At 34.9% G+C, this 25,654-nt stretch overlaps 5 protein-coding genes and 1 pseudogene across 7 annotated transcripts; 5 read left to right on the top strand and 1 right to left on the bottom strand.

The window, feature by feature from the left end:
• The first annotated feature begins 1,972 nt into the window (after window positions 1–1,972).
• Window positions 1,973–5,500, top strand: LOC142539358 (BTB/POZ and MATH domain-containing protein 2-like; annotated as a pseudogene).
• A 3,122-nt stretch (window positions 5,501–8,622) lies between these two features.
• Window positions 8,623–10,062, top strand: LOC142539359 (sm-like protein LSM2). Of its 2 annotated transcripts, XM_075644769.1 has the most exons (4): window positions 8,623–8,780; window positions 8,873–9,031; window positions 9,577–9,696; window positions 9,818–10,062. In XM_075644769.1, exons 1-3 carry the CDS (start codon window positions 8,778–8,780, stop codon window positions 9,694–9,696), a joined length of 282 nt encoding a protein of 93 aa, XP_075500884.1. In that variant the 5' UTR covers window positions 8,623–8,777; the 3' UTR covers window positions 9,818–10,062. The 2 variants fall into 2 exon arrangements, with proteins under 2 accessions (XP_075500884.1, XP_075500883.1); XM_075644768.1 differs by having other exon boundaries at window positions 9,577–10,062.
• Window positions 10,063–11,562: 1,500 nt separating this feature from the next.
• On the top strand, window positions 11,563–15,587 carry LOC142539357 (putative glutathione peroxidase 4). The gene is made up of 6 exons (XM_075644767.1): window positions 11,563–11,888; window positions 12,111–12,187; window positions 12,316–12,377; window positions 14,534–14,652; window positions 14,971–15,138; window positions 15,268–15,587. Exons 1-6 carry the CDS (start codon window positions 11,835–11,837, stop codon window positions 15,298–15,300), a joined length of 513 nt encoding a protein of 170 aa, XP_075500882.1. The 5' UTR covers window positions 11,563–11,834; the 3' UTR covers window positions 15,301–15,587.
• Window positions 15,588–17,957: 2,370 nt separating this feature from the next.
• Window positions 17,958–18,889, top strand: LOC142538826 (small polypeptide DEVIL 14-like). Its single transcript, XM_075644119.1, has one exon. It carries the CDS (start codon window positions 18,539–18,541, stop codon window positions 18,680–18,682), a length of 144 nt encoding a protein of 47 aa, XP_075500234.1. The 5' UTR covers window positions 17,958–18,538; the 3' UTR covers window positions 18,683–18,889.
• Window positions 18,890–19,310: 421 nt separating this feature from the next.
• On the bottom strand, window positions 19,311–21,050 carry LOC142538825 (putative aspartic proteinase GIP1). The gene has a single exon (XM_075644118.1). It carries the CDS (start codon window positions 20,683–20,685, stop codon window positions 19,414–19,416), a length of 1,272 nt encoding a protein of 423 aa, XP_075500233.1. The 5' UTR covers window positions 20,686–21,050; the 3' UTR covers window positions 19,311–19,413.
• A 290-nt stretch (window positions 21,051–21,340) lies between these two features.
• Window positions 21,341–24,355, top strand: LOC142539356 (small nuclear ribonucleoprotein SmD1a-like). 2 transcript variants are annotated; one of them, XR_012818876.1, is made up of 5 exons: window positions 21,341–21,537; window positions 21,655–21,731; window positions 22,874–23,065; window positions 23,159–24,216; window positions 24,275–24,355. XR_012818876.1 is itself a non-coding variant. In XM_075644765.1 (4 exons), the coding sequence occupies exons 1-4, from the start codon at window positions 21,524–21,526 to the stop codon at window positions 23,218–23,220; spliced, it is 345 nt and encodes a 114-aa protein (XP_075500880.1). In that variant the 5' UTR covers window positions 21,341–21,523; the 3' UTR covers window positions 23,221–24,355. The 2 variants fall into 2 exon arrangements, 1 of the variants encoding a protein (XP_075500880.1); XM_075644765.1 differs by having other exon boundaries at window positions 23,159–24,355.
• Window positions 24,356–25,654: the final 1,299 nt, after the last annotated feature.

Below are 25,654 nucleotides of genomic sequence, written 5' to 3'. Positions count from 1 at the left end.
AATGATTATGAAAACAAAACTCCATGTTTCTATATGAGGACATGCAATTTTATATGCTGCTGCATTAATTCGCATCAGACCAAGTGCATATCATAAATATTCCCTATTGCAGCTTGCCTTTGGTAAAAGAATCAGACATTTCTCATCCGAGAATTTTTGGATGTATGATATATGTGCCTATTGCATCGCCTCAACGAACAAAAATGGGACTTCAAAGAAAGATCGGAATTTATATCGGTTAAGATAGCTCATTATCATTCGATATCTTGAGCCTTAGACGGACGACGTGTGTATAGCACATTTTGCTGATTGTCATTTTAATGAAAAAATCTTCTCAATATTAGGGGGAGAAAAGAAACATATCGAAAAGAAAATTACATGGTATACATCATCATTGTTACGTCTGGATCCAAGAACTAAACAATGTGAAAAAGATGTATAGCTAATTGTGCATTTGCAAATAATAGCAAATCAAATACCAGATGCATTTGCATACACAAAAGAGGTAACTAAATCATATATACATGTTGTAAATGTCTTTGCTCGAATTAAATTCCAAAAAAACAAATTGAAGACACTCATGATGTCATTAAACGCTTGAAGCGTGGAAGACCAATCGGTTGCAAGGATAAAATCCTCGAAAAAGAAAAAGCATAGAGAAACATGAGGATAACAAAATAGATAATGATATTCCGGTAGAAATACACGATGATGAAAATGTTCTGTTAGAACCACAAACTGACGAAAATCGTGAAATCTCTATCAATTATTTTAATACTGAAAAAATATGAAACCGAAAAGATATAAAAGAAATCGATGAGATATTTTCTTACAATGTTGCATTTGACATCATAAATGACAATGAAGATCGCGAACCAAAATCTTTTGGTGAATGTAAAAATCGGCAAGACTGGATAAAAGAGAAATAAGCCATCCAGGTTGAATATGATTCGCTAAATAAACATAACGTTTTTGAACCTATAGTCCTTACACCTGAAGGTGTAAAACCTGTAGGGTACAAATGGGTTTTTATTCGAAAGCGAAATGAGAAAAATGAAATAGTAAGATATAAAGCTCGACTTGTTGCACAAGGATTTAAAATGTTTGGAGCACAAAGTTCAAAACCCAGAGAATGTTATTATGTGAAATTGCAAAAAATCATTATATGGTTAAAACAATCTGATCGAATGTAGTATAATAGGCTAAGTGAAGCAAGCCGTGAATGTGTGTGACTAAAATCAATTAATGAACATATACAAATCTCATGCGGATTATCATTCGACAAGAAGTATGTGATGAAGATAATGCTGCATGTGTTCCTCAAATGAAATAAGGATACATAAAAAGCGATATGACTAAACATATTTCCCCTAAGTTCTCCGCATTCACCCAAGAGCTTGAGAAGAATAAAAATATTGATACTCGTCACATTCAGTCAAGTGAAAACTCATCAAACTTCTTCACAAAGACACTTCCTACGATAATATTCAGAAAACATATATATAATATTGAGATATGCAATCTACGAAATTTGTGAAAAATCGTTCGTGTTAAATGAGAGGGACTTTACGTGGCTGCACTCTTTTTCCCTTAAATGATCTTTATCATAATATGTTTTTTCTAGTAAGGTTTTTAACGAGGCAGTATAAAAATACGTAATGAAGACAATCATTATATCATAACCATCATCACAAAGGAGAGTGTTGAAAATAAAAGTTGAAATTATTGATTGATGAAAATAAGAGTTGTAAATATTGAAAATTAGTGTGTGATGATGTATGTAATGATGTAGTTATTTTTTGATTATTTTCAAAAAATTTCTATAAATAGATCTGTCAATTTGTGAAGAAAATACAAAATTAAATTGACAAAATTTTATAAAATATAATTAATATATTTTGTAAATTTAAAATTTTTATTTTTTACATCACATTTTCCCATGTTACATTTACCATACCGTACGTTGTTTCTTTTGTTTTTGAAATAGCCGTCTTATGTTTTTTGAGCCAACGTTCTTCGTCTCTCCCTTTCACGATGAGAGCTCGGCTTTCGTCTCCGGAACCCTAGAAATCCAGGATATCCCCTTCAGTTTTTGCTCCAAGATTTCCTCACCCAATTTAAATCTTTACGATATTCACTGCTCCCGTTTTACGTTCAATCTCCCGTATCTGTCTCCCCTTTTCCCCCAAATTCCTGTCTTTACCTCTTGTTTTTTTTGACGTTTAACACTTAAATTTCGTTTCTTTTTCAAATCCTGCATCGGTGCATAAATTCAATCTCGGATTTCAAGGGATTAAGGGTTTTGTAGCCCAAACGGTTACAATGGGAAGGGTTTGCAACGCGATTGCGAAACCAGCGTCTTCATCGGTTTCACACTCGTCAGCTGCGGTGACCACATCGACATCCATTACGGAGACGATAAATGGCTCGCACGACTTCAAAATCACGGGGTATTCTTTGTCCAAAGGGATTGGGATTGGGAAATACATAGCATCTGATATGTTCATGGTTGGCGGGTATACGTGGGCGATTTATTTCTATCCAGATGGAAAGAGCGTGGAGGATAATGCAACATACGTTTCCCTTTTCATAGCCCTTGCCAGTGACGCTGTGGACGTTAGGGCGCTTTTTGAATTGACCCTGTTGGATCAGAGTGGGAAGGAGAGGCACAAAGTGCATAGCCATTTTGGTAGGGCATTAGAGAGTGGACCATACACACTGAAATACCGTGGCAGCATGTGGTCAGTTTTTGTTTCTTAATGTATTTATTTTTCTCGTCAGGGATTTGTGTATTATTTCAGCTATTCCCACGTTGATTAACATATATTGGTATCACATTGCTACAGTTTTATTTTTCTTATTACTGTTGATGGAGAGTTTCAATAATGAGAAGTAAGGCCGTCTACCTGGACCGTATAATTGTGTGTAAGTTAGCTTGTCCTTCGTTTTATTGTGTCTTCCTCTGGAATTCTTTTCTTTATTTTTTAAGTGTATAATAAATCACGGAATGATTATACATATTCAAATACCATGGCTATTACACTGTAGCGAGTTTTGTTACGTTATGGGTAGGTATCCAATTTTTTATGGTTTTGTGGATTCCTTTAAACGCCACTTCTAGCTTATCGTACAATGTCTGTCTTGTTTCGATTTCAATGGTACAGTTGTTACTTGTTGTAGTCCATGTTATTTTTGTAGGATAGAAGTTTGAAAATTAGAGATGAGGTAGCCAATCTAAGTAAGATCAGTTGGTTATCTATTTAGGCTTTTTTCTCCTTGCTGAAGTGTTGATAACTTCTGCAAGAAGAAGAATGTACTTCAATGGTTGTATTTGATTTTTATATTTATAGTGCATTAACTTGATTCTGGATTAAATAATCTACTGATTTCATGGCGAAAGCTTTGAGATTTATTTTTGCAGAAACTCTTGGTAGCATGTTTGATGATGTGTATTTGGAAGTTAATGTAACAAGTACTAATCTAAAGCATGTTTGTAGTAGTTTGTTCTGGAATCTATCATTCATTTTGTTTCAATCCGAACACACTTCTATTAACATATGATTTGATCTTTCTTGTTCCTCAAAGTTATTTATTGACTCATCAGTTTGTTTTTTACAAAGCTCATTACACCACTATGTTTTTCTGATTTCAACCAACAAATATACAGCTGCATGCAAGAAGTGTGGGAGTCTAGCTTCAGCAAGTATAAACCTGATTGATGTTGATCAATGATCTGTCTGCATTCTTCCGTTATGCGATGCAGAGACTGAATTCTGCTATCTATTTTTCTTTCTTTTTCATTACGTATTCATGATCTGCTTTCCTCATTGCATTCACGTCATATTTGTTCTCTAAATCATCAAATGGCCGGTTACTTGGTTTGACATAATGATTAATCTTGGCCACAGGGGGTACAAGCGTTTTTACAGAAGGGCTATTCTAGAATCATCAGATTACCTAAAAGATGATTGCTTACAAGTTCATTGTTGTGTTGGTGTTGTTAGTTCTCATGCTGAGGCACCTAAGGTCTATTCTATATCATTACCTCCACCAGACATTGGTCAGCATTTTGGGAAGTTGCTGGAAAGTGGAATAGGAACCGATATCAATTTTGAGGTTGATGAAGAAACGTTTGCTGCTCACAAATTGGTGCTTGCTGCTCACTCACCAGTATTTAGAGCTCAATTATATGGCCCAATGAAGGATGAAGATACACAATGCACAATAATTGAAGACATGGAAGCACCTGTCTTCAAGGTCTGTTGCAACTTCCGTGTCCAGCCTATCTGCTATCACTTCCTTTCGACCGTATAGGATTCTTTTTCTTGAATTTTCCCTAGAATAATTTCTTTAAAATATCAGTAAAAATTTTCTAGTTTTGTTCGGTGCTATTTCAGGTTTGTCAATGTTCATCATTTGTCATTTTTCTTGTTGTACTTAAACAAGTGTCGTTTCCAATCAATCTTTGTTTCTTTTTTCTTCATCGAGCTTGGTTTACTCGGTCGACTTTTAATGAATATGTCAGTTATGATAATGATTTAGTGTTTCAAGCTTCTAAAAAAATTTATCTAATGAATTTCTAGCTTTGGATTTTGTAGATTTTAAACTAGTATGTATTCATTTGTCACTTGTAGGCTCTACTTCATTTTGTATACTGGGATGTGCTACCTGACTTTGAAGAACTTACCGGTTTGAACTCAAAATGGGCTTCAACTTTGATGTCTCAACATCTACTAGCAGCTGCTGATCGATATGGCTTGGACAGACTCAGGTTACTCTGTGAGGATAAACTCTGTAAGAATGTCGCTATTAATACTGTGGCGACAACACTAGCGTTGGCTGAGCAGCACCAGTGTTTCCAGTTGAAATCTTCCTGTCTCCAATTTGTTGCATTGCCTGAAAATCTTAGAGGTATCTTGTATGCCCACCTACTTTTGTCCGTTGCGTGTATGAATTCATATTGCCGCACCTTTCTTTATCTTCTTTTTCATGTGGTAATGACAATGTTGAAGCCTGTTATGTTTTCAGTGGAATGTTTCTCTCGAGCATGGTTAACTTTGGATGCAGGTGTTTCCACTTCTTTAGTCAAGTCTTCCTAATCTGACGTTTGTTTCTGCAGCTGTTATGCAGACTGATGGTTTTGACTACTTGAAGGAAAGCTGTCCTCGAGTCTTGAATGAACTGCTAGAATATGTTGCTAGGATCATCAACATACATAACTTAGCAGTTGGTAAGATGGAGGACTGAAGGTATTCTTGATGGAAGTGATACCAATGGTCGTCGTGTTAAGCCGAGATTATAGGAACCCCTACCTTCTATGTAAATGTAATGTTTCTGTCTTTTCTTCTGCCAAAATCTACGTATTCCTTGGTTGTGTTTTGCATTTTGTGTACGCTTTGCTGTCGTCGTGGTTATCTAATTTCGACGTGGGACAGTTAAGAGTTACGGGTTCCGAACTTCCCAAAATGTCTACAAAACTTGTCATTTTGTTTGGAAATAACTTTTGGTTGCGATAATTATTACTAGTAGTCTTTCCGATTCTCTTATTACGGTTATGATATTTATGCATAGAAACTACTTGTAAGCTTAATGGGTTTGTGTGCGTGGCTAATCCTCTGAACGTTTTTAGGGGACTTTGAACTTATTTAAATATATAAACTTTCAACTGAAAAAACAAATTATTGTTGATCTATATTTTGGATCGGATGATAATGGGACCGATTATTCTTTAGCAACATTTGATGTATGACAATTGACAACGATCGATAAGCATTGAGACAACTTCTTCGTAGAATGAGTTTGTCATGTTTTCATTTTGATTTAGTTTGTGCCTTTGTGGGGGTTTAGAAACAGGATCTAGTGAGTCGACGTCGTCGTGGCCATAACAATACAACACGATTCCATGTGAAAATGTGATAAATTACGCTGCAACTAGCATTGTTTTATGTATCGTGCAGAATCCGTTTATCTGTTAGCATATGAATTTAAGACGAGGTATCAGGTTCAAGATATAATTGTGACATTCATCTTCCCCAATTTTAAAAATAACTACATTTTAAGTAGAACTGTCACAATATACTAAACCGATCAGATTGTTCGCGTCTAATAGACGAGTTAGGTTTGACAATTTCTCGATCCACTCAATTGGCTGATCGACTTTTTTAATATAATTAAGGAAGTGTTTACAAACTTTAAAAAACACCGTTATTAGAAAAACATGTACATACTGTTTTTCAGAGCTTATAACTGTTTTTCAGAGCTTAGAAACTCTCTCCAAAAATTGATTGAGATCTTTCTCGCCAAATATACAGTAAAAAAAATGGGATTTAGTTATAACGTCTTCCATTTCATTTATATGGATCTTGACACCTTTGCTCTTTGCCACAATTCCCTCCCAACGATACAAGTAGATCTTACCATATCTAAAATGTGTTGCACCACTCTAATACAAGTTGTGCTCAAAATGAGAGCATATCAATTCTTTTTCTTACGAATGTGCTTGATTGACGTCAAAATGGGTTACATCCGTTAATTCCTCCCGTCATCTAAAATAAATGAGTTGAGTTATCAATTTCTCAACTCACCGAAAAATATACGTATAAATTAATTGGTTATCTAAACTGTCATCGATTTTAATTCAATTCGATTGTATCGAAAGAAATGGTTGATTCAGGTGTCATTCACTGTTATTGTTCTTATTATTACTGTTCTTGTTTGTTCTTATTATTGCGATTGTTATTGTTAATAATGTTTTTTTCTTAATTTTTTAAATCAATAATAACAACATTGTTTATACATTTTTTATTAATTTATTTTTTACTTTATTACTGATTATTATTATTATTATTATTATTATTATTATTATTATTATTCATAACCCTATTTACTGATAATGTATTTTTAGGGCATCCGCATTCGTTAATGTTATAACACCCACCACCTCAGCAAAAATCGTAGGGTCCACATGCCACATACATATTATATTAACACATTTATTTTAACATTGACATTCTTTATTTGTAGGTTACGCTGTCCACTCATTTATCTCATTCTTATTTTACATTACATAAATTCAATTTCAAATTATTTACAAAATTTAAATTATTATTATTTTATATAAATAATAATATGTTTTATTAATATTTTTAAAATTAAATAATCTTTATTTAATTATTAAAATACATTATTAAATTAAATAATATACATATATATATAAATATTAATACATCTAATTAATGATTGGCCCACCCCATCCACACTTTTTTTAAAAAAAATAATAAAATAATATATAAAAAAAATTAGGTAATGAACGCCCACATTACAATGCACAAATGGGTGAGTGTTTAACACCCACCCACATTGGTATTAACACCTACATTAGGTGTTCAAACCCATGGGTTTGAACACCTAATGTGGGTGCCTTATTTTGATTATTGTTGTTAGTTGTGTTAAAATTATTACTTTTAATATTTTCAATAATATTATATTAATTTATTTCACATTATTATTGTTTGAGTAGGTCTCTTATGAGATATTTTAATGAATATTTATCTGTGAGATGTGTCAACCCTACCGATATTTACAGTAAAAAGTAAAATTTTTAGCATAAAAAATAATATTTCTTCATGGATGGCCCAAATAAGAGACTCATCTCACAAAATACGACTCATGAGACCATCTCACACAAATTTTTACCTTAGAGCATCCACATTCGTTGGGTGTTTAAACACCCACCAACTCATCAAAAAGCATGGGGTCCACTGCCACATAATCATTATAACAACATATCTCTTTTAACCACATTCCTTTTAACATTCAAACTATTATTTATGGATCTCACTGCCACATACTCATTATAACAATATATCTCTTTTACCCACATTCTTTTAAACATTCAAATTCATTAATTAAATATTTAAAATAAAAATAAAATATATACAATGGTTTACAAATAAAAATTAAAAAAATTACAAATTTATTTTTTTAAAAAAAAACCTGAAAGCCAAAATTTAAAAACAAAATTTGAATGAATTTTTTTTTGAAAAAAAAACCGAAATTCAAAATTTGAAAACAAAATTAAAATAATTCAAATCCGCGACTGTTTTTAAAAATCTGTCGCTAATTATCCAATTTTTTTTTTAAAAAAAACTGTCTCACATTCTCTCCAATGTGAGTGGACGTTATAACGCCCACTCACATTGGAGAGTGGGTGCCCTTATTGTTTTAGGTGTTATCAATATTATTATTCTTTGTTTAGTCTTTATTTATAACCATAACCATTATATAATTGATCTGTTTTTTATGCGAATAAAATAATTATAATAATTTTAAAAAAAATTAAAGTTTCATATATTTTATTAATATAATAAAAACATAATACTTTTAATTTATTAAAATCGATTATATTTGGAAATTTTTAAAAATAAACAAAAACATTGGGTATTTAATTTTTTCATAAAACTCTTGTGAGTTTTCGTCTTAGGAGTCAATTTTGTGAGACGAAACTTAAACTCTGTTTAAAAATATTAATTTTCAATATAAATATAAGCCGAATTGACTTGATTCATTAATATGTGTTGATTGAATCTTAATTTTATGAGAGATTTTTATTGTCTGTCCATATTTTGTTAGTTTAATTATTTTATTCCATTAGAAAATCCCCTTGAGGGTGCTTTTGAAAGGTGTGCAATTCCAAGGTTGTTGGCGGCCTGAAGCTTTTGAATTTTGATACACAGCAAACCACAGCTTCACTCGCCCCATTTTCCATCTCGAAGAAAATGGTGAGGCATATTTTATGTTCTTTGATGTGTTTGGGAATTCCTGTTCAGATTAATTGTATCGTTCTTGTGCTGTTTTGTTATTGGATATGCAGTTGTTCTTCTCCTACTTCAAGGATCTGGTTGGGAGAGAAGTGACGGTGGAACTGAAGAACGACTTAGCAATGAGAGGAACCCTTCATTCTGTGGATCAGTATTTGAATATTAAGCTGGAAAACAGCAGGGTTGTTGATCAAGACAAGTACCAACATATGGTATTCACCTCTATTTGCCCTAATTCGTTGATCTAGGGTTCATGGTTCATTTTGTATTTACTTAGTTTTTCCGTGTGTTTTTCTTGTTTTTTGTCATCGGTCATTAGATATTTTGTACACGTATATTTCTTATTTTCATTTCCGGGCTACCTTATCATGTATAGATTTTAGCAAAAAATTGAATTTGATTATTTCACTCAGCTTGTGTGGACGGTAGCCATCACTCAAGGTTGTATTCCTGCTACTGATTACGAAGAAATTTCATTTTGTAAATGATTTCATTTCTTATAACAGATTATTTGAAAGTATCGAGGTGGTTCACTAGGATTTAATTTGAATAAAGTACCTTTTTGTGGATTCCTGTTGTTTTTGTTAGTAATCCAACTTCGACAGCTTAAGGTGAAATTCATATCACTGAAGTAGCATTGTCACTTCTTTAAGCTGATATCTTTTGTGTGCACATGCTAAGGTTGGCTGTTTCTTGTTCTGCTGGATGCACTTTTATCTGTTCTCGAATGACTAATTGCTTTTCCTATTTGGGGCAGCTCTCTGTAAGTAATTGCTTCATCAGAGGGTCGGTGGTTAGGTACGTGCAATTGCCCTCTGATGGAGTTGATGTTGAATTGTTACATGATGCCACAAGAAGAGAAGCTCGAGGCAGCTAGGTTCTTTCTACTCAATGCTGCGTGTTTCTGTTTCTCATCCAAAAATTTTGCGTGTTCTTTCTTGCAAACTCAAAATATTTCCTTCTGTGTCGGTAAGAGATATCTCCTCGTGTAAATGCAGTTGCATTCAGTGAAAACTCTTGATCAAGCGCAGGAGACATCATTTGATGGGTGTGCCAGTTTCTCAATATAGCATGACTGTTTTGTAGTAGTTATCAGACTCATTTGCAAATTCATGTAAGATAGAAACATCTCGTCATAATTTGGTAACGAGGGCTTTGTTCGCCAATTGCAGCCACTCTAGGCCTTGTTTTACTTGTGACATCTTTGCCCCCAACACTGTTAAAATTACCGTCTTATTGTTCACCGTCGGTCTCTTAGTCTGAAAGACATGGCAAAATGTAGATCACTTCAACAGGTGGTATCGTGCTAAGTAATGCAGGAAACTCGAAACACTTCCCATGTGCACCCATCGTCGCAAAAGTAGTGGACTACAACTTTAATGCTATTCTGTGGGTGTGAAGGAATGATGTATTATTCAACCCATTGTTGATGCCTTGGGTCGATCACTTTCTATAGGTATTTTTTTTTATGAAGAATTCATGTTGGATGATAGGTTTAAGGGATTGACACCATGGAAAGAACTGTGTTTGACTAAAACTGGAATTCGAGCTTGTCTTTTGGTTAGCGCTTGATTATCTAACTATAGTAATCAAGTTGTAAAACTTTGGCTTGTCCCAGTTTGTTTGTTAGTTTAGTTTTAAATACATTTATGAAATTTTCAAGCTTTGAATCAAACTTGAACTCGACTCAAATATATCTAATTTGAGGTTTAAAATTTTCTTCGTATTCGGTTTGTTTACACCGGTACTCCTCTTAGAATAGATGTGATTAGTGTTACCGGTGCAGCTGCTGAAATAATTAACATTAGATGTTCTTTTTAAACTTTTTTTCCAGATGGGAGCAAATGTTGTAGTGGCCACTTTATTAAATCTAAGTAACTTGTTTTTTTTAAAAAAAAATGGACAAATTTTTTTTTTATCAATTGAAGGTAGAATAAATATAGGAATAAAAATAATATCTTGTGATAATACAGAAATCATTCAATATGATCCATCAAATTGTTTATGAAATGAACATGAATATTTTTTTTTAAATTTTAAATGGTTTTTATAATTGAATAATTGAAATAAAGTGGGTTAATTTATATATAATTTTGTTATTTGAAGGTATATAATTTAGTCAAGGTGTTTTATCTCATACGTATCTTTGCGGTTGATTTGAACCGAAGAAACTTGAGAGCAAGATCTGCCGACTGAGGTTGTCAAAAAATCAATCTTAGGACATGTAACTAATCATTGGTTGAAGATTGAAAGTGAAACAAATATTAAGATAAGTATTAATTTTTTAGATACTTTTTAAAAGTAATGAAAATGATCCGAGTAAATCAATATCAATTTAATTATACGTTCGAATCTCATTAATAAATGACCAAATTTCATAATATAAGTTTTACAACTTTTTTTTTTTTTTATGCTATGGAGTCGATGTAATTTTTTTTAGGTATATTGTGATTGATTCCGATGAAAAATTGGAAACCTATGAAATGATTGACATATAGATGATTTATCTTATTTCTTTTATTCATTTTATGGCAAGATTTGATTATATTAAGGATATATTTAATATATTACAGATTGATATGTGTTCGACTCAAATATATATGCATATATTTATTTATTATTTATTTGGATTATTATATGTTTATTTATTTATTTTGAGAATACAATGAATAATTGATTTATTTTAATGTGGTGGTTGTTTGTAGTTGAAAAACATTAATAAACAAATCAAAGGCATCTAGAAGAAGAAAGTTCAGTAGCTCTTTTAACGTCGGATCAGGCAAAACTTCTTTACACAATAACAACTGTTTTTGATCCGTCACAAACCCAAAAAAGAGGGGGAAAAATCCCATCTTTCCCAATGGATTCAATCCCAGCTACGATCTGCGATATTACGTGATTCCCTCTTAACAATCCTAATTTGGGTATTTGTGCTTTCACGATAAAACCCAGATTATTCGTAGTTTTTGCTCAAATATACATAAATTAATCTTTAGGATTAGAAAGAGACGAGAAATGGGTGCTTCTGCATCTGTCCCAGAAAAATCCATCCATGATTTCACTGTCAAGGTATCTTTTATTGTCCCTTAATCGATCCTTCTTGTGTGTTCGTGGGATTATTAGAAATAAAATTTGGTTGCCAAAAACCTATGCTGATGCTTCTCATAGTTAATACATAAATCGTAGTTTTTGCTCAAATATACATAAATTTTAGATTGTTTCTCGTTCGTGGGTCTATGCTGATGCTTCTCATAGTTAATAAAATTTGGTTCTCTTTGTCATTCTGAGCAGGATAGCAAAGGTAAAGATGTAAACCTTAGCAATTACAAAGGGAAGGTCTTGCTTGTTGTTAATGTTGCTTCCAAATGGTTCGTTCATTATCTTTCTTGCTCTAAAATTTATTTTTTCAGCTCATCTTTTTTATTGAGGTTTTGATTGTTGCGGTGGAAATGATCTTTATTTTTTGGGCTTTTGATTATCTTTGCTGAAAAAACAGCGGGTTCACGAATTCAAACTACACTCAATTGTCTGACCTTCACTCCCGTTACAAGCATAAAGGTCAGTTCTTTGTATCTTTACTTATTTCAGCTGTTAATATGATGCCAGAATTATTTGCTAAATTGTTTTTTGTGGTGTTCTACATAGTTGCCAAGGTTTAGGATTAGGTGAATATGATCACATTTGGTATTTGGTTCTTTTCTTTCATTACATTTTTGTGTTTGGATCTTCAAGAATGAAACTTGTAAGCGGGCATCACTTCATTTTTGTACCACAACCTCTGCTAGCCATCACATCATTTGGTACTACAACCTCTGCTACATCGACCATTTACCATGTGTCCTGTTGTCAGTGGTCATTCGACAAATGTCCAATCAGTGAATGTAGCCTGATTGCAGTGGAACAGCTGGATTGTGTCTGATACGATGGCTAGTACGTGATAGCCGATCTCCAAGAAATTAAGCAAGAAGAAGAGAAGAGAAACGAGAAGTTGCAGAGAAGAAACTTGATTTGCATAAATGTTCCAGAATGAATTACATCACTATTCTCCGTTATTTATGTATTCAGTAGAAACTAATTCTCCCATCTCTATCTAACCCTTAAGTAAAGTTGGTTACCTAATCTGCTAGTTTCTTAGTAACGATTCTTCTCTTTTGCTTTTCTTACTTTGTGGTCTTCTTTTTATTATTACCCACTTTGTCAAAAAAGCACTTCGTCCCAAGGTGGAAAGTGGGAAATGTGCGCCAAAAGTCAGGCAAGAGCCTTCCATGAAGTTTTTTTTCCTCCAACGGCAACTCATCCCTCTGAACCAATATTTGAGAGATCCACATTTGCACCCTGTTTTTTGGCGATTAGGAATAGCTAAAAGAGTGATTATTGGTTGATTTGCTATTGAATCCGTTGACAATGAAAATACTGGAACATGCTATGGAGCTTTGAACTCAGCAACAACACTTGAAACAAGAAAGACAATGGCGCCAAAATCTGAGTGATCTCTCTGAGCGTTGATTCTTAAAGGTCTCTGTGAGCAGCCATTAGTTGAAATTCATCTCTAGAGTAGGATCTTGAAATTCTTTGTCTATTGTTCTGGAATTCTGCTCATAATCTCTGATATCTTCATTCTCAACCAAGAAAAAAGATACTTTGCTTTTATAATTATGCCCAAGGAAGTATTTGGCATCACGATTATAGCAAAAATCTATCTCTCCTTGAGCTTCCATTTCCTCTGAAAAGAGTTTCTTGATGGAGATGGATGGTTGATTCTTGAGTTGCTTAGGGAACTTGTCAGTCTGAGGTGTTGGTAATGAAGGAGAAAGGCCGATGCTCCTTGAATTCCTACTGCCTTCTCAATCTCCCCTGAGAAACGTGACACATCCAGATGCAGCGATTTTAATTGACTGAATTGATCTGGCAAATTGCTATTCCATGTTTGAGCATTGCGATTAAGTGTTGATGGCAGTTGAATATCTGAAGGATCCTGTGAGCTGCTATCAATTTGTCCTATTTTTGCATCAATCTGCTGCAATCTGATCGTCAATTCATGACCTTGAGAGAAAGTCAATGTTTGCATTCTGCTTCTCGATCAACACTACATGATGTTCTTGTAGGGCTGTAACTTTGGAAAGAATTTCTTCTGATCGATCTTGTCTTGTAGCTGCAGCCATAACTCAAGCTCAATGAGAGCACCAAATGATGTGATGGCTAGTTCGAGATAGCCAATCTCCAAAAAATTAAACAAGAAGAAGAGGAGAAATAAAGTTGCAGAGAAAAAAATTTGATTTGCATGAATGTTCCAGAATGAAATACATCACCATTCTCCTTTATTCTATATATATTGCAGTAGTAACTAATTCTCCCATCTCTTTCTGACCGTTGATCCCCTTCTTTCCAACTGTCAATTAAAGTTAGCTACCTAATCTGCTAGTTTCTTCAGAATGATTCTTGCTCTTTTGCTTTTCTTTTTCGTGGCCTTCTTTGTGTCGGTGTCTAGCAGGTATGGGCCCCTATGTTTAAAACTTATTACCAAATATGTTTCTTATTGTGTAAAATGTAATTTCGCCTGTCTTACATCTGAATCTTTTTGTAAGGTTTTTAGTTCCATTGCTCTAAATATGAGTTCCTGCCTTTGCCACCATCTAAGTAGAATACATGATATAATAAGTGTATCAGAAGATTTGAAATATACCTGTATCTTTTATACGATGATACTGTCATAGGTTTTGAGATATTGGCCTTCCCTTGCAATCAATTCTTGCGTCAAGAACCGGGAACAAGTCAAGAAGCTGAACAATTTGCTTGCACCAGATTCAAGGCTGAATACCCTATTTTTCAGAAGGTAAGTAATTCTGTGTTAGAATTTTTCTTTTATAATTGCATCCCCCGTTTAAAATTGTGAAAATAAAAGAGTAGCCGGGGAGTTCTGTGGCAATAGGGACTGGCAACTTTACAGTTACAGTAAAATCATTACAAAAGATTAAAATTTTAATTTCAGAGCAGACTTATATAGAACATGTATTCAGGGTCTACTCCTGTATGGCATGGAAAACATCTCATATTATGTAAAATTATTGTCCTTTTGTGTTAAAATATAACTTTTTTTCTCTTTGAAACTCTGATGCATATTGATAAAATTGCAATAAATTTCTACAAAAAGGTAAAGGTGAATGGTTCGGACGCAGCACCAGTTTATAGGTTCCTGAAAGCAAGTAAAAGCACTTTATTTGGGTCTAGCATAAAATGGAATTTTACCAAGTTTATAGTCGACAAAGATGGCTGTGTGATCAAACGTTATGGAACCTCTACCTCTCCGTTGGCTATCGAGGTATCTCCCTTTCTCGCTCCCACCTCTCTATACGTACATGAATAAAATGTCTCAGCAAAGATTAATGTGTTGTGCATGTGGCCTAGTGTAGGCGTTCTTTGACAATTAAGCTTCAATACTTTCTTGCAGGCAGATATAAAGAAAGCACTGGGAGAACTTTAAAGCAACTATATCAGCAGCAGAATGAATAGAATCAGTATGAATAACGATTCCGCCTTGTTCGTTATTCGATATGAATCAAGGTTGTAGATTTTCTTTTCCCTTTTTTGTTCAATGATCGAAGTTCAAATCTGGGCTATGTATTGTTAGACTTGCTTATACAAGTTTATTAGTCTAACTGGTAATCTTTGCTCATCTGTTGCTTCCTCGGATTCCTTGTGTTATTCTCTCTCATTTAGCTGTTGCGACACCTATTTTGAGCCTATATGCATGTGTTAAGTATTATTACATCTTTCTCGTATCAAACATGCACGGCTGTCTTTTTATGTTTGGAGATTTTAGTTATAGTTTTCGTGGGTCATGTAAGATTTTTTCCCCTAATGCCTACCATCTGATCACCTTGAGCATGATGAATCACCATCTGACAATTCAACATTTTACTTTCTATTGTTTAATCAGGATCATTTACGAGTTTGGAGTCCGGGTCCGAATCCGAACCATTTCAAAGATATTCATTAGCAAAAATTTAATCAAAGCCTTGAAAACCCAGAACCGCTGTCTTTGATGTGTTATAATAAATAGGTTTCCCCCATGGCACAAGGAGAATGTCTTACTTAGAGAAGTTATGACCAAAAAAAATCTGTTTTTGTCCAAAGTTTTCTTTTTCCAAGAAAATGTTGTGTTTGAATTAAGAAATTGTTTTGAAAAAAAATAAAATAAAATAGCAAAAATTCACGAGTCAAAAATTGTAACTTTAAATCTTTAGCGGTAGCTTCGTTTTGAAAAATGAAGCTGTCTTCTTCATTACTATAACTAAACACGAAATGACTTTTACTTTGACAAAGAAAACACAATAAAGCAGATCCACTTAATAAAATGTTCTCAAATCAGCCTTAAACTCTTGAAAATAGCTTAACTTATATTTGGATCATAAATATTTGATTTGAAGTGTTAGAGATATGATTTGAAGCTATTATCATTACATCTAACTAAATTATTAAAAAAATACACTCAATATAAATTCATCTAAATAATCAAATGAATTCGAAATCAAGATTCGAAACAACTAAGTTCAAATGCACACTTGGCTCCACTCGAAACATTCTTAAATATAATATTAGACGTCCCCTCAAAGCAATTTAAAATAAAATTTGGATCTGAGAAATTCAAATTTTGAGAAATTCAAATTTGATAGACAGAAATTTATGGAGTTCTCTATTCAAAACATAAAATATAATTATCATCAAATTCAAGAATTCGACAACAAGACATGAAGATAAGATAGGACCCTTTCATATGCTTCGCTTTAGTGAAACATGAGGAGATATGCCTGTATGTATGAATGGGCCCCCTGCTAATTGAGTTTACATGATATGGACCATGGCCCAATCATCCGTCCTAATCAGACAGCCGCCAGTCAAGGCGTGTGTCCGATAAATGGGCCAGGTCATATTGTTGATAAAATGGTGATTGTGTCGTAGCTTAGCAACATATGTTGGACTGAGGTGGAAATTCATTATTCGAGAGCTCTACTCATTACGTATCAATACTCTCTTGAGATAAGACTAAAATCGTTAAAAAAATTGAAAGATGAAAGATTAATATGAAAATTCGATGATATAGAAGACTAAAATCGAAAAAAAGTAAAAATTTATAGTTTTATCAAAGTAGTTGACCATACTTGTAGAGTTTATATATAATTTTTTTCAATTGTACGACAGCTTAAAGAATCATGTTTTGAAGGCCATAGATAATAGTCTCATTCTATTTGCTTCCGATCCCCATGATTTTTTGGGTTTAGCCAGAGCTCCCGATGGATGTCGCTGCCAGCAAATATCAGTGGACGACATGTCAAAGGTCTTAATTTGGTTGAATCTAATTTGATGGGGGAGAAATGCACGTGACTTGGTGTTGAATGCATGTTGATATTTCGTTATCAAGGCGTGGCAGTTCAGGCAATGATGACATCTTGATAGGTAATATGTCCAATTTGCACGACCAAGATATATTCGTACGAATATTAAAAAAAATCATATAAAATTGTAATCTTTCTTTACAAATTGTGAATGCCATTGTTTGTTCCACCACTCTCGATTATTCAAAGGTAAAATATTACATCTAGGTGACTTGCTAAACTTTCAAGATTCACAGCAGTTGGTAATGGAGAACATTAATTATTTCCTCTAAATTTACAAAACATTGGGCATTTTTAAAGAAAAGGGTTCTCTAATCTCTCACCAGTCATCACTTTTTGCCTTCTGATATGAAACTACAATTCATTCAATTTACTTGGTCTAGTCCCAAACTTGTTAGTGTTACATGCTTATTATATATATTTTTATGTCTCCTTTTATACATGGAAATTAAGGTGTCGTATGCTGTCAAGGCAATCAATCCATACGATTTCGTTCGTCTCAAAGTCAACCATCAACAGTTGTTCTTTAGCCCCCACTTGTTTCATATCCAAATCTTTGACAAATCCATATACTTGCATTCGATCTGCAAGGTATTAAAATATTGAAGATAAACTTTACTTACATTCAAATCATTTATGTTATTGTACATGGGCAGATGTTCATTTAATTTCTTGCTTGTTCAAGAAATCTGTTCAGGGAGAAGTTTTTTTTTACTCTCCACATAGAGATTAATTCTTGCTGTAAATCAATTTGTCCATATAGGAAGCAACGAATTTCATTTTCTTGAATGTGCTATGAATATCAAATTATATGATATAGTTTCCTTTCTTTTCAAATCCCATCCTTGATCAAGAGCAACCAAATTAAAGTACTGCCAGTAATTCTATACAAATATTTTCGCCAAATACAATAATTTTTCAAAAAGCCAACAATTATTTCAGACAGAATGCCTTATCCTAGATCATGTAAGGGGGGAACAGTTATGGCCCTCTACATGCACAAGTTGATAGCAAGTCATTTCTTTAAAGTAGGGCAGGCAAGGAGACAAAGCTTACAAGTTTTGTTTGTCATCTTAGCGTTTTTCAAGTGCAGTGCATGAACCCTAATTCTGGACCCTTTAATTTTTAAATTATTAGGGCCATGATTTTTTGCTTTCACCGCTAATTTTAATTCACATCCACATATCCTCTTCCGGCCTTCCTCTCATACTATATAAAGGCAACATATACCGTTCATCCCCACACACTTTTCCACTTCACAAACCAGTATTATATTCCAGGCTTTTCCCTGCAGCAGGAAAACAAAGAAGTTCTTGCATCATAGACATGGCAACAATTGGTTCAGTCTTTCCAGTTAGAAGTTCGAAAGTTGGGTTGACCCGACGCTGTTCGAAGCAAATCAGAGAGCAAAGGGCGAGGCTTTATATTATATGGAGATGTACTGTGTTGCTTATGTGTTGGCATGATTGAAAATCAAGATCCTTGGCAGCTGACATGTAATAGGAGATCACTTAGTACTCTTCGTGTTTTCCGATTTCTAGTAGATTAATTTAGAGGAGTGGTTTCAATCTGTAAATATATAGCTTGAATCCCGGTTGTGAAATTTTGGATGGTACTTGTTATGTAATATAGAAATGTAAAGCTTTCGACATTCTGAACTTTTGCAGATGACACTTATATGCCATGGTTTTTTGGTGATAATATGTGTATATGGTTTTGCATTGAAATTTTGAATAGTTTCTTGGTGAAGATAAAGTTACTTTCATCAATTTGATTATATATATGAATATATTATTTTGAAATTTAGTCATTAAACACTTCTTTTGAAATAAAAACGAATTTCCAAGTTAAAGTAAATTGAGGAATTAAAGAGATCTGGATAAAGATCGGACATTGAAACACGAACTTGTAGACAAAAATTTTCATCTGTTAATAAGAATATGACATATTTTGGTCTTTCAATCAGTATTTTCTTGTTCCGGTTACAAGTACTTGAAGGACAAATTGAATCAATTATCGATGTATGGGGGAAAACAAGGGGCTGGCAGATGGCTGGTTTGAAATTGAAAATCTTATAATAAAATATACAAATTATACCCACAAATGAACACTAAAAATTACATTACATATAGGAAGAAGCATGTACAAAATGCATAGAATTCCAACTTCTCAATCACAATCTTGAAGTAATCTTACAAGTACTATATATATAGCAATCCCTCGTTCTTTGTAAAGTTAAAATTAGCACACATAGTACCATGCACCAAAACGTTACCGCTAAATCCTACCCTTTCGGATTCGACGTCAAATTGCCACAAGTTGTCTTCTATTTGATGCCCACCGATCACAATCGGCGGCGCCTTCGGGTGGTCTCCGCCGTCCAAGAACCCCAAGCACCATGCGTCGACGCCACCACGAAAGATCCTGACCATCGAATTCGACCCGAAAATCTTCCAAACCGCCTCATCATTCTGCATCACAAGATCGACGGTGGGAACCGCCGGCCCCACCGGCGTATCCGCAATATCATCAGCGTTGTAGCAGATGCTAAACGGTTTCACGGGTTCTCTTACTTTGAGGTCGGCCGCAGCAGATTCATTCACAAAAGCTTCTGCGAAAGCTTTAAAGATGGCTGACCGTAAAGTGGTGTACGGAGTCGTCGTGCTAATCTTGGTCGGAACGAGGCCCTCGTTAGTCAACCATATGACTTTTCCGTTGACTTTTATTGAAGTCAAACCTATGAAATACCCATTGGAGAGCTGTGGCGACAAGAGTGGCGTGTAAGTAAGGTGACTTGAAAGGTCGATTTCGGGTAAAAAGTAGTACGGCCCGGGAGAACCGAAGAACACCACGCCTGGAGCCGACGGCGAACCGGACAAACAGAGCGTAAATAGGAACTTCTCCTTGAAGGATTTGCTCAGCTGCGCAGGAACCGACAGCTTAGAACGGCCGAACCCGGCCGAACCCGACGTACCTTTGACATGGGCTTTGTGAAAAGGTCCTTTTGTGCACGAGAAGATGAAATTATGGATCGTACTCAATGGACCCGGATTACGCCCGTCTGTGACGGGCAAGGATAACGAGTCCATCAAAGCTTCACCCATCACTGTCGATCTCCGGGCACCTGAATCTGTGAAATGGATGGCGCACGAGTTGTTAGAACATCCCGGACCCGCCAACCCGGAACAAACGGAGCATGAGTGTGGACCGAGCGAACTGCACAGAGAGGAACCGCAGGGGATGGAGTGATAGCTCGAGGAGGCGTAGTTCTTGGAACAGTCAATGAGAGTGAAGGTGGCACCAAGGTCAAGAAGTAAATATACTTGTCGAGGAGGTGTTCTCAAGTAAATTGGCAGCGTATACTTTTCTGCTGCAGAATCTTTTGTAACGGGTACCAAGAAAGCTGGAAACGAGGCTCGAAAAAGAGAAGAAATTGCGAGGATGAAGAAAAAAGAAGCAATTTTAAGAGCCATTTTAATTCGAACTCTGTTTTGCAGTATGTAGAAAGTGGAAGTATGAATATTTATCACAAAAATCTCAGTGTTAAAAGTGCAATTCCTTGACACGTAAATCAGCAAACGTCACAGAAAAAGCTTGAAATGCTGGAGAAGGGGGGGGGAGTGGTTTATCCCAAATGACATCAGAAGAAGTTCAAAGGACAAATGTATGAGTTTGATGATGATCTTCATTTAATTTAAATTGTTTCCTGCAAGTTGACATCATCAGGTTTGATTTTGATCATGTACATACAAGTTCTTATGCCATCATAAGTTTTAGATAAATATGAGAAACTTTTGCACGATTTATTCCCTGGCTTTGTGCATCCATGGTTATGTAAATTGAACAATAAACTCAACTTGAATGCAAAAATTTGTGTGAGACGATTTATGGATCCTTCTCACAAATAAAAATTCGTGAAACCATCTCACAAGATATCTACTTCAACTTGAAAGCTTGTTTCCCAAAATTTCTACAATTATTAAAATTAAAAATAATTATACATTATAGATTCTTTATTATCTGGTCTCAGTGGGTTCGGTGATTTATTTTCATATATAATGTTGTTTTTTCTTGTATAATATTTTTGTATTTTAAATTCCCTTTTCTATTTTCGTTAATGGTTACCCGACCCTCTCAAGGTCGGTAAGTAAGCAGCCCAATGCATTTACTTAAGGCCCAAGCCCAAGCATGGCACCGTCTCACTCAGAAACGACTGAACATTTTACTATTGCCCTAAAACCCAACAATTCAGCGCTGGGTTTTGCTTCTTTGTTCGAAACCCTAGCTCCGTAAAACCTTCCGGTTGCGACGATGAAGCTCGTAAGGTATGTTCTTGTACCAGACTCTTTTGTTACTGTATTATGCCAGTTTATCGTGCTCAAAATTCGTTCTAATTTGCTTTAAAAAAATATGCCATGTATAAATTTTGTGAAATTGACCAGGTTTTTGATGAAATTGAACAATGAGACTGTGTCGATTGAGCTGAAGAACGGCACCGTTGTTCATGGAACTATTACTGGTTTTTCTCTTTCCTCCCCGCAATTTCTGTGTTCGTAGTTATTTTATTTTTTCTCATTTGTAGTTGGTATTTTCGATTAGATTTATCTGGGAGGGGAGAAGTAGTTCTGTGGCTATTCCTGTTACACTCTAATTGAGCGGGAAATAGGCTGAAGTATTCTGACGGTGATAATTTCGGGTTTTTGGTATCCCGCATTTCCTGGAGTGAAATCTGAATCAATCAGTTCTAGGGACAGTATCGAGCTGTTACATGATATCTGGATCTGAATTTAGAAATAAATAAAGTTGCTGGTGGATCATAAATCATGCTCGTGTTGCTTAAGATTTGATCTTCTCATAATTCTATTTGGGTCTTAACTCTTATGCTTGTGATGCTGAATTGCTTGACTTAAAGGTTGAACACTGCATGTTGTGGCTATATGGTGGCACAGTCAATTCACGTTTTGTTATTTGGTATCATGGGTGAAACCGAGCTATCTTTTAGGATGTGTTAGACCGAAAAAGATTTGATTCATTTATGAATTGGTGTTTCCCTGATTTATGCCAGTTTAGCTTGTTCGTACCAATGTTCACCATGTTTTCAAAGCAGTTTTCCTGTTAATTATCCATGAAGATTGTATTTCAATAATACTTCCTGATAAAAGTGTTAAACTGCTTCATGATTGGTGAGCCATTTGTCTTCATGTTTTTTCCCCATAACTTTGTTTGTAATTTTGTTCAATATGAAATATCAACAAATGACTGATATTTATTTCCGGTTTTTTGTTGGCTGTTTATCTAGAATAGTAGTTGTAGCTGATTTCTTTTCTGTGTGTATTTGACTTGCTACATATCTTGTGGTTGTTTATCTGTTGTATTTCAGAATTCTTTATAATGTTAAAATTGACGTTTTAAGCCATGATACCCCGAAGGCCCGACTTTATTGAATTGATCAAATAATTTGGCACAAATTTCTGTAAAAAATTCTCTTGGCATATAGTGGGCTTGTATTTGATACTAATTGACAAAATTATACACTTTGGGAAATTTGTGATTCTATTACATTTGGCTGGAGTCATTCATTCATACTCACTCAATTGAGCGTGATGATCAAAAAATGAAGCTACATGCAGTTAGTGACTTCACTTCTGTTTGCTTTCATAGGTGTTGATATCAGCATGAACACACATCTAAAGACGGTAAAGCTCACCTTCAAGGGAAAGAATCCGGTCACCATGGATCACCTGAGCGTAAGGGGTAACACCATCCGCTATTACATCCTTCCTGACAGCTTAAATCTCGAGACATTGTTGGTGGAAGAGACACCGAGGGTCAAGCCCAAGAAGCCAACAGCTGGTATGAATGAAATAATTCTCTTACTTTATTTAAGGATTTGGATTTCTTTACATTCAGATGTATTTGATGATGTCTTATTTTATGTGGATTCAGGGAAACCTTTGGGTCGGGGTCGTGGCCGCGGACGTGGGCGTGGGCGAGGACGTGGTCGTTAGATGTGGCTCAGATTATCTTAATTTATGGCATTTGGTTATGTAAACATCTTTGGGTGATGGGTCATATGCTTGTTTCTCCTGATCAGTGGGATATGAGGTGAAGAGTTTCTCCTGACGAAGTTCGTTCGAGTTCGAACTAACAAGGACCCTAGTTTTTCCTTATTACAAGTATAATTAGCCATGATATTGGACGTTTATCGCTGTGTAATGGCTGCTATGTATGTTCGGAAGTCATTTTCTTATCGCCTGCCAGTATTTAAGTTCACAAGGAATTCGAGGTTTTGTGACACTTGATTTGCTAGTCAGGACTAGTGAGATTGAGCTGGAGAATATAATTTTACCCTACTTTTTACTGTTGAAACTCCAAACAGGTTTCTGCCGTATTATTCTGGAAAAAAAAAAAACTGATTTTCCAATTAATCAAACTGAAATTTATATTTAGTTTAGTATGATAGACTAATTCGATTTAACCTAAATAAAGCTCACCCCAATTTGTTGTATCCCGTTGGTTCGAAGAAAATATTCCTTATTCCCCGAACGCGATATGTGGGCGCACTGCGCACGTTCTGTTTGGGCCCAGCTCAAGGCCTCAACCCGTTCGTAATACAACCAAAATTAACTAGGCCCAAACGCTTTCGGCCCAATGAAACCAGGGTTTGCAGCAGCACAAGTCACATGTACCTTCTTCCGCAAGCAGGCCTCGTCTTTATAAACCCGCCGTCACAGACCCTGAGCTCTAAAAAGTAAAACCCCCTCATGGCTAAATCAACTTCGGCGAAATCGGCTGCCATTGTGTTTGGAGCCTTGGCTTGCGGCTGGCTTGCCATAGAGCTAGCGCTTAAGCCGTGGCTCGTGAAAACTCGAGCCGCTATTGATGAATCTGACCCGAATCGCGATTCCAGACGACAAAGAGAAGCCGTCGACCTCCGATGCTGACAATAACAAGTGAAGTGAGAGAATAAAGAGCTGGATACGCATTGATCGGGTTTCGATTTCGTTTTCTTCTGGGATTTTCAGAAGAGGAGACGAGTTTGTGATGAGTTTTGGTTTTTAGAATTTTGGATCTTGTGAAGATTTATGGCTAATGATATATGCAAACATAGTGTTTTGAGTTTATATGGAAATGATTAGGATCTCTTCTTTGTTTTCTGCAGAATTATGTATTTAATAGAAATGAAAATAAAGATTGGGTTCGCAATATAAATTGCGAAGCTCCATCGCTTCCCAACTATCATTTTACACGAATCCAGGCTTTCTGAAAATCGTTTGTTCGTTAAAATTGAAAGAAAAGATTATTATGATAAGCAAATCGCGCATGGGCTTTCAAACGGGTCAGCCTGTCACCCATCTTGGCCCGACAGCCAACGGAGCGGCGAGCCAACAATGACGGGTTTTGGGAACACCAACCCAGTCCACCACGAGCTGGGGGTTAAGTCGATCCACCATAATTAAATCATTATAAGTAAACCCCCAACGCTTCGATAAAGTCGAAAAAAAATTATTGATTGGTCGAACATAATAACCCATTATCTTTTGAGTATTTCTCATATGAAATCATCTCACGAATCTTTATCTGTGAGACGGGTCAATCCTATCGATATTCACAATACAAAGTAATACTCTTAACATAAAAAGTAATACCTTTATGGATAACCCAAATAAGAGATCCGTCTCACAAAATACGACCCGTAAGACCGTCTCACACAAGTTTTTGTCTTTATCTTTTTATAAAATTTAATAAAAAAACTGAACGAGTGCGTCCACAACTCCAGCTCCTCGATAAAATCGAAAAAAATTATTGAGAAATTATTGAGAGGTTTATGCTCACAACCTCCATTTTTTTTTATAAAATCTCTCCATTTTTTTTATAAAATAAAAAAAAATTAAAGTACCGTGGTTCTTCTATACCTCCACTTTAAAAAAAAAAACGAAAGTATTATTGATGGCTGGAGGTTCCTCAATAAGTTCGAAGAAAAGTATAACCCCATTGATAATTAAAACGAAAAAAAATATAATTGAGGTGTATGGATTCGCAAATCTTTTTATAAAATTGAAAAAAAAAAAAAAAATTGATAGATCGGGTTCACAACCTCTGCTGTTCAATAATAAACTAAAATTATTTGAGGCGTCTGCATTCATAACCCCAGATTTTCAAAGATAATTATAATTATTGATTGATTGTGGCTTACAACCCAGACTCTTCAATATAATTGAAAAAATATTGAGCGATCGAGGCTTACAACACCATATCTTTTCATAAAAGCAAAAGAAAAAAATTATCGAAGGATCTGTTACATATCCCCGGCTCCTCAATAATAATAAAAAAAGAGGAGATTTTCTTAAATAGACTTCACACAATTACTATAATTAATTTTAGTCTTCAGTTAAATTAATTTACTAAAATAGTCTTTTTATCATATCAAATTACATAGAC

The sequence above is a fragment of the Primulina tabacum genome, chromosome 3, assembly GCF_025594145.1.
Source record: "Primulina tabacum isolate GXHZ01 chromosome 3, ASM2559414v2, whole genome shotgun sequence".
Lineage (NCBI taxonomy): Eukaryota > Viridiplantae > Streptophyta > Magnoliopsida > Lamiales > Gesneriaceae > Primulina > Primulina tabacum.
The sequence above is the reverse complement of the archived record's forward strand: the minus strand, read 5'-3'. Positions and strand labels throughout refer to the sequence as shown.

Bases quoted from the DNA above. Each gene is read 5' to 3' on its own strand.
- LOC142539359 (XM_075644769.1), top strand. The intron at 9,032-9,576 runs GTATTCACCTCT...TATTTGGGGCAG, and splicing joins AAGACAAGTACCAACATATG to CTCTCTGTAAGTAATTGCTT.
- LOC142539357 (XM_075644767.1), top strand. From the start codon at position 11,835: ATGGGTGCTTCTGCATCTGTCCCAGAAAAATCCATCCATGATTTCACT. The intron at 11,889-12,110 runs GTATCTTTTATT...CATTCTGAGCAG, and splicing joins TCCATGATTTCACTGTCAAG to GATAGCAAAGGTAAAGATGT. The intron at 15,139-15,267 runs GTATCTCCCTTT...ACTTTCTTGCAG, and splicing joins CCTCTCCGTTGGCTATCGAG to GCAGATATAAAGAAAGCACT.
- LOC142538826 (XM_075644119.1), top strand. From the start codon at position 18,539: ATGGCAACAATTGGTTCAGTCTTTCCAGTTAGAAGTTCGAAAGTTGGG.
- LOC142538825 (XM_075644118.1), bottom strand. From the start codon at position 20,685: ATGGCTCTTAAAATTGCTTCTTTTTTCTTCATCCTCGCAATTTCTTCT.
- LOC142539356 (XM_075644765.1), top strand. The intron at 21,732-22,873 runs GTTTTTCTCTTT...TTGCTTTCATAG, and splicing joins TGTTCATGGAACTATTACTG to GTGTTGATATCAGCATGAAC. The intron at 23,066-23,158 runs GTATGAATGAAA...ATGTGGATTCAG, and splicing joins GCCCAAGAAGCCAACAGCTG to GGAAACCTTTGGGTCGGGGT.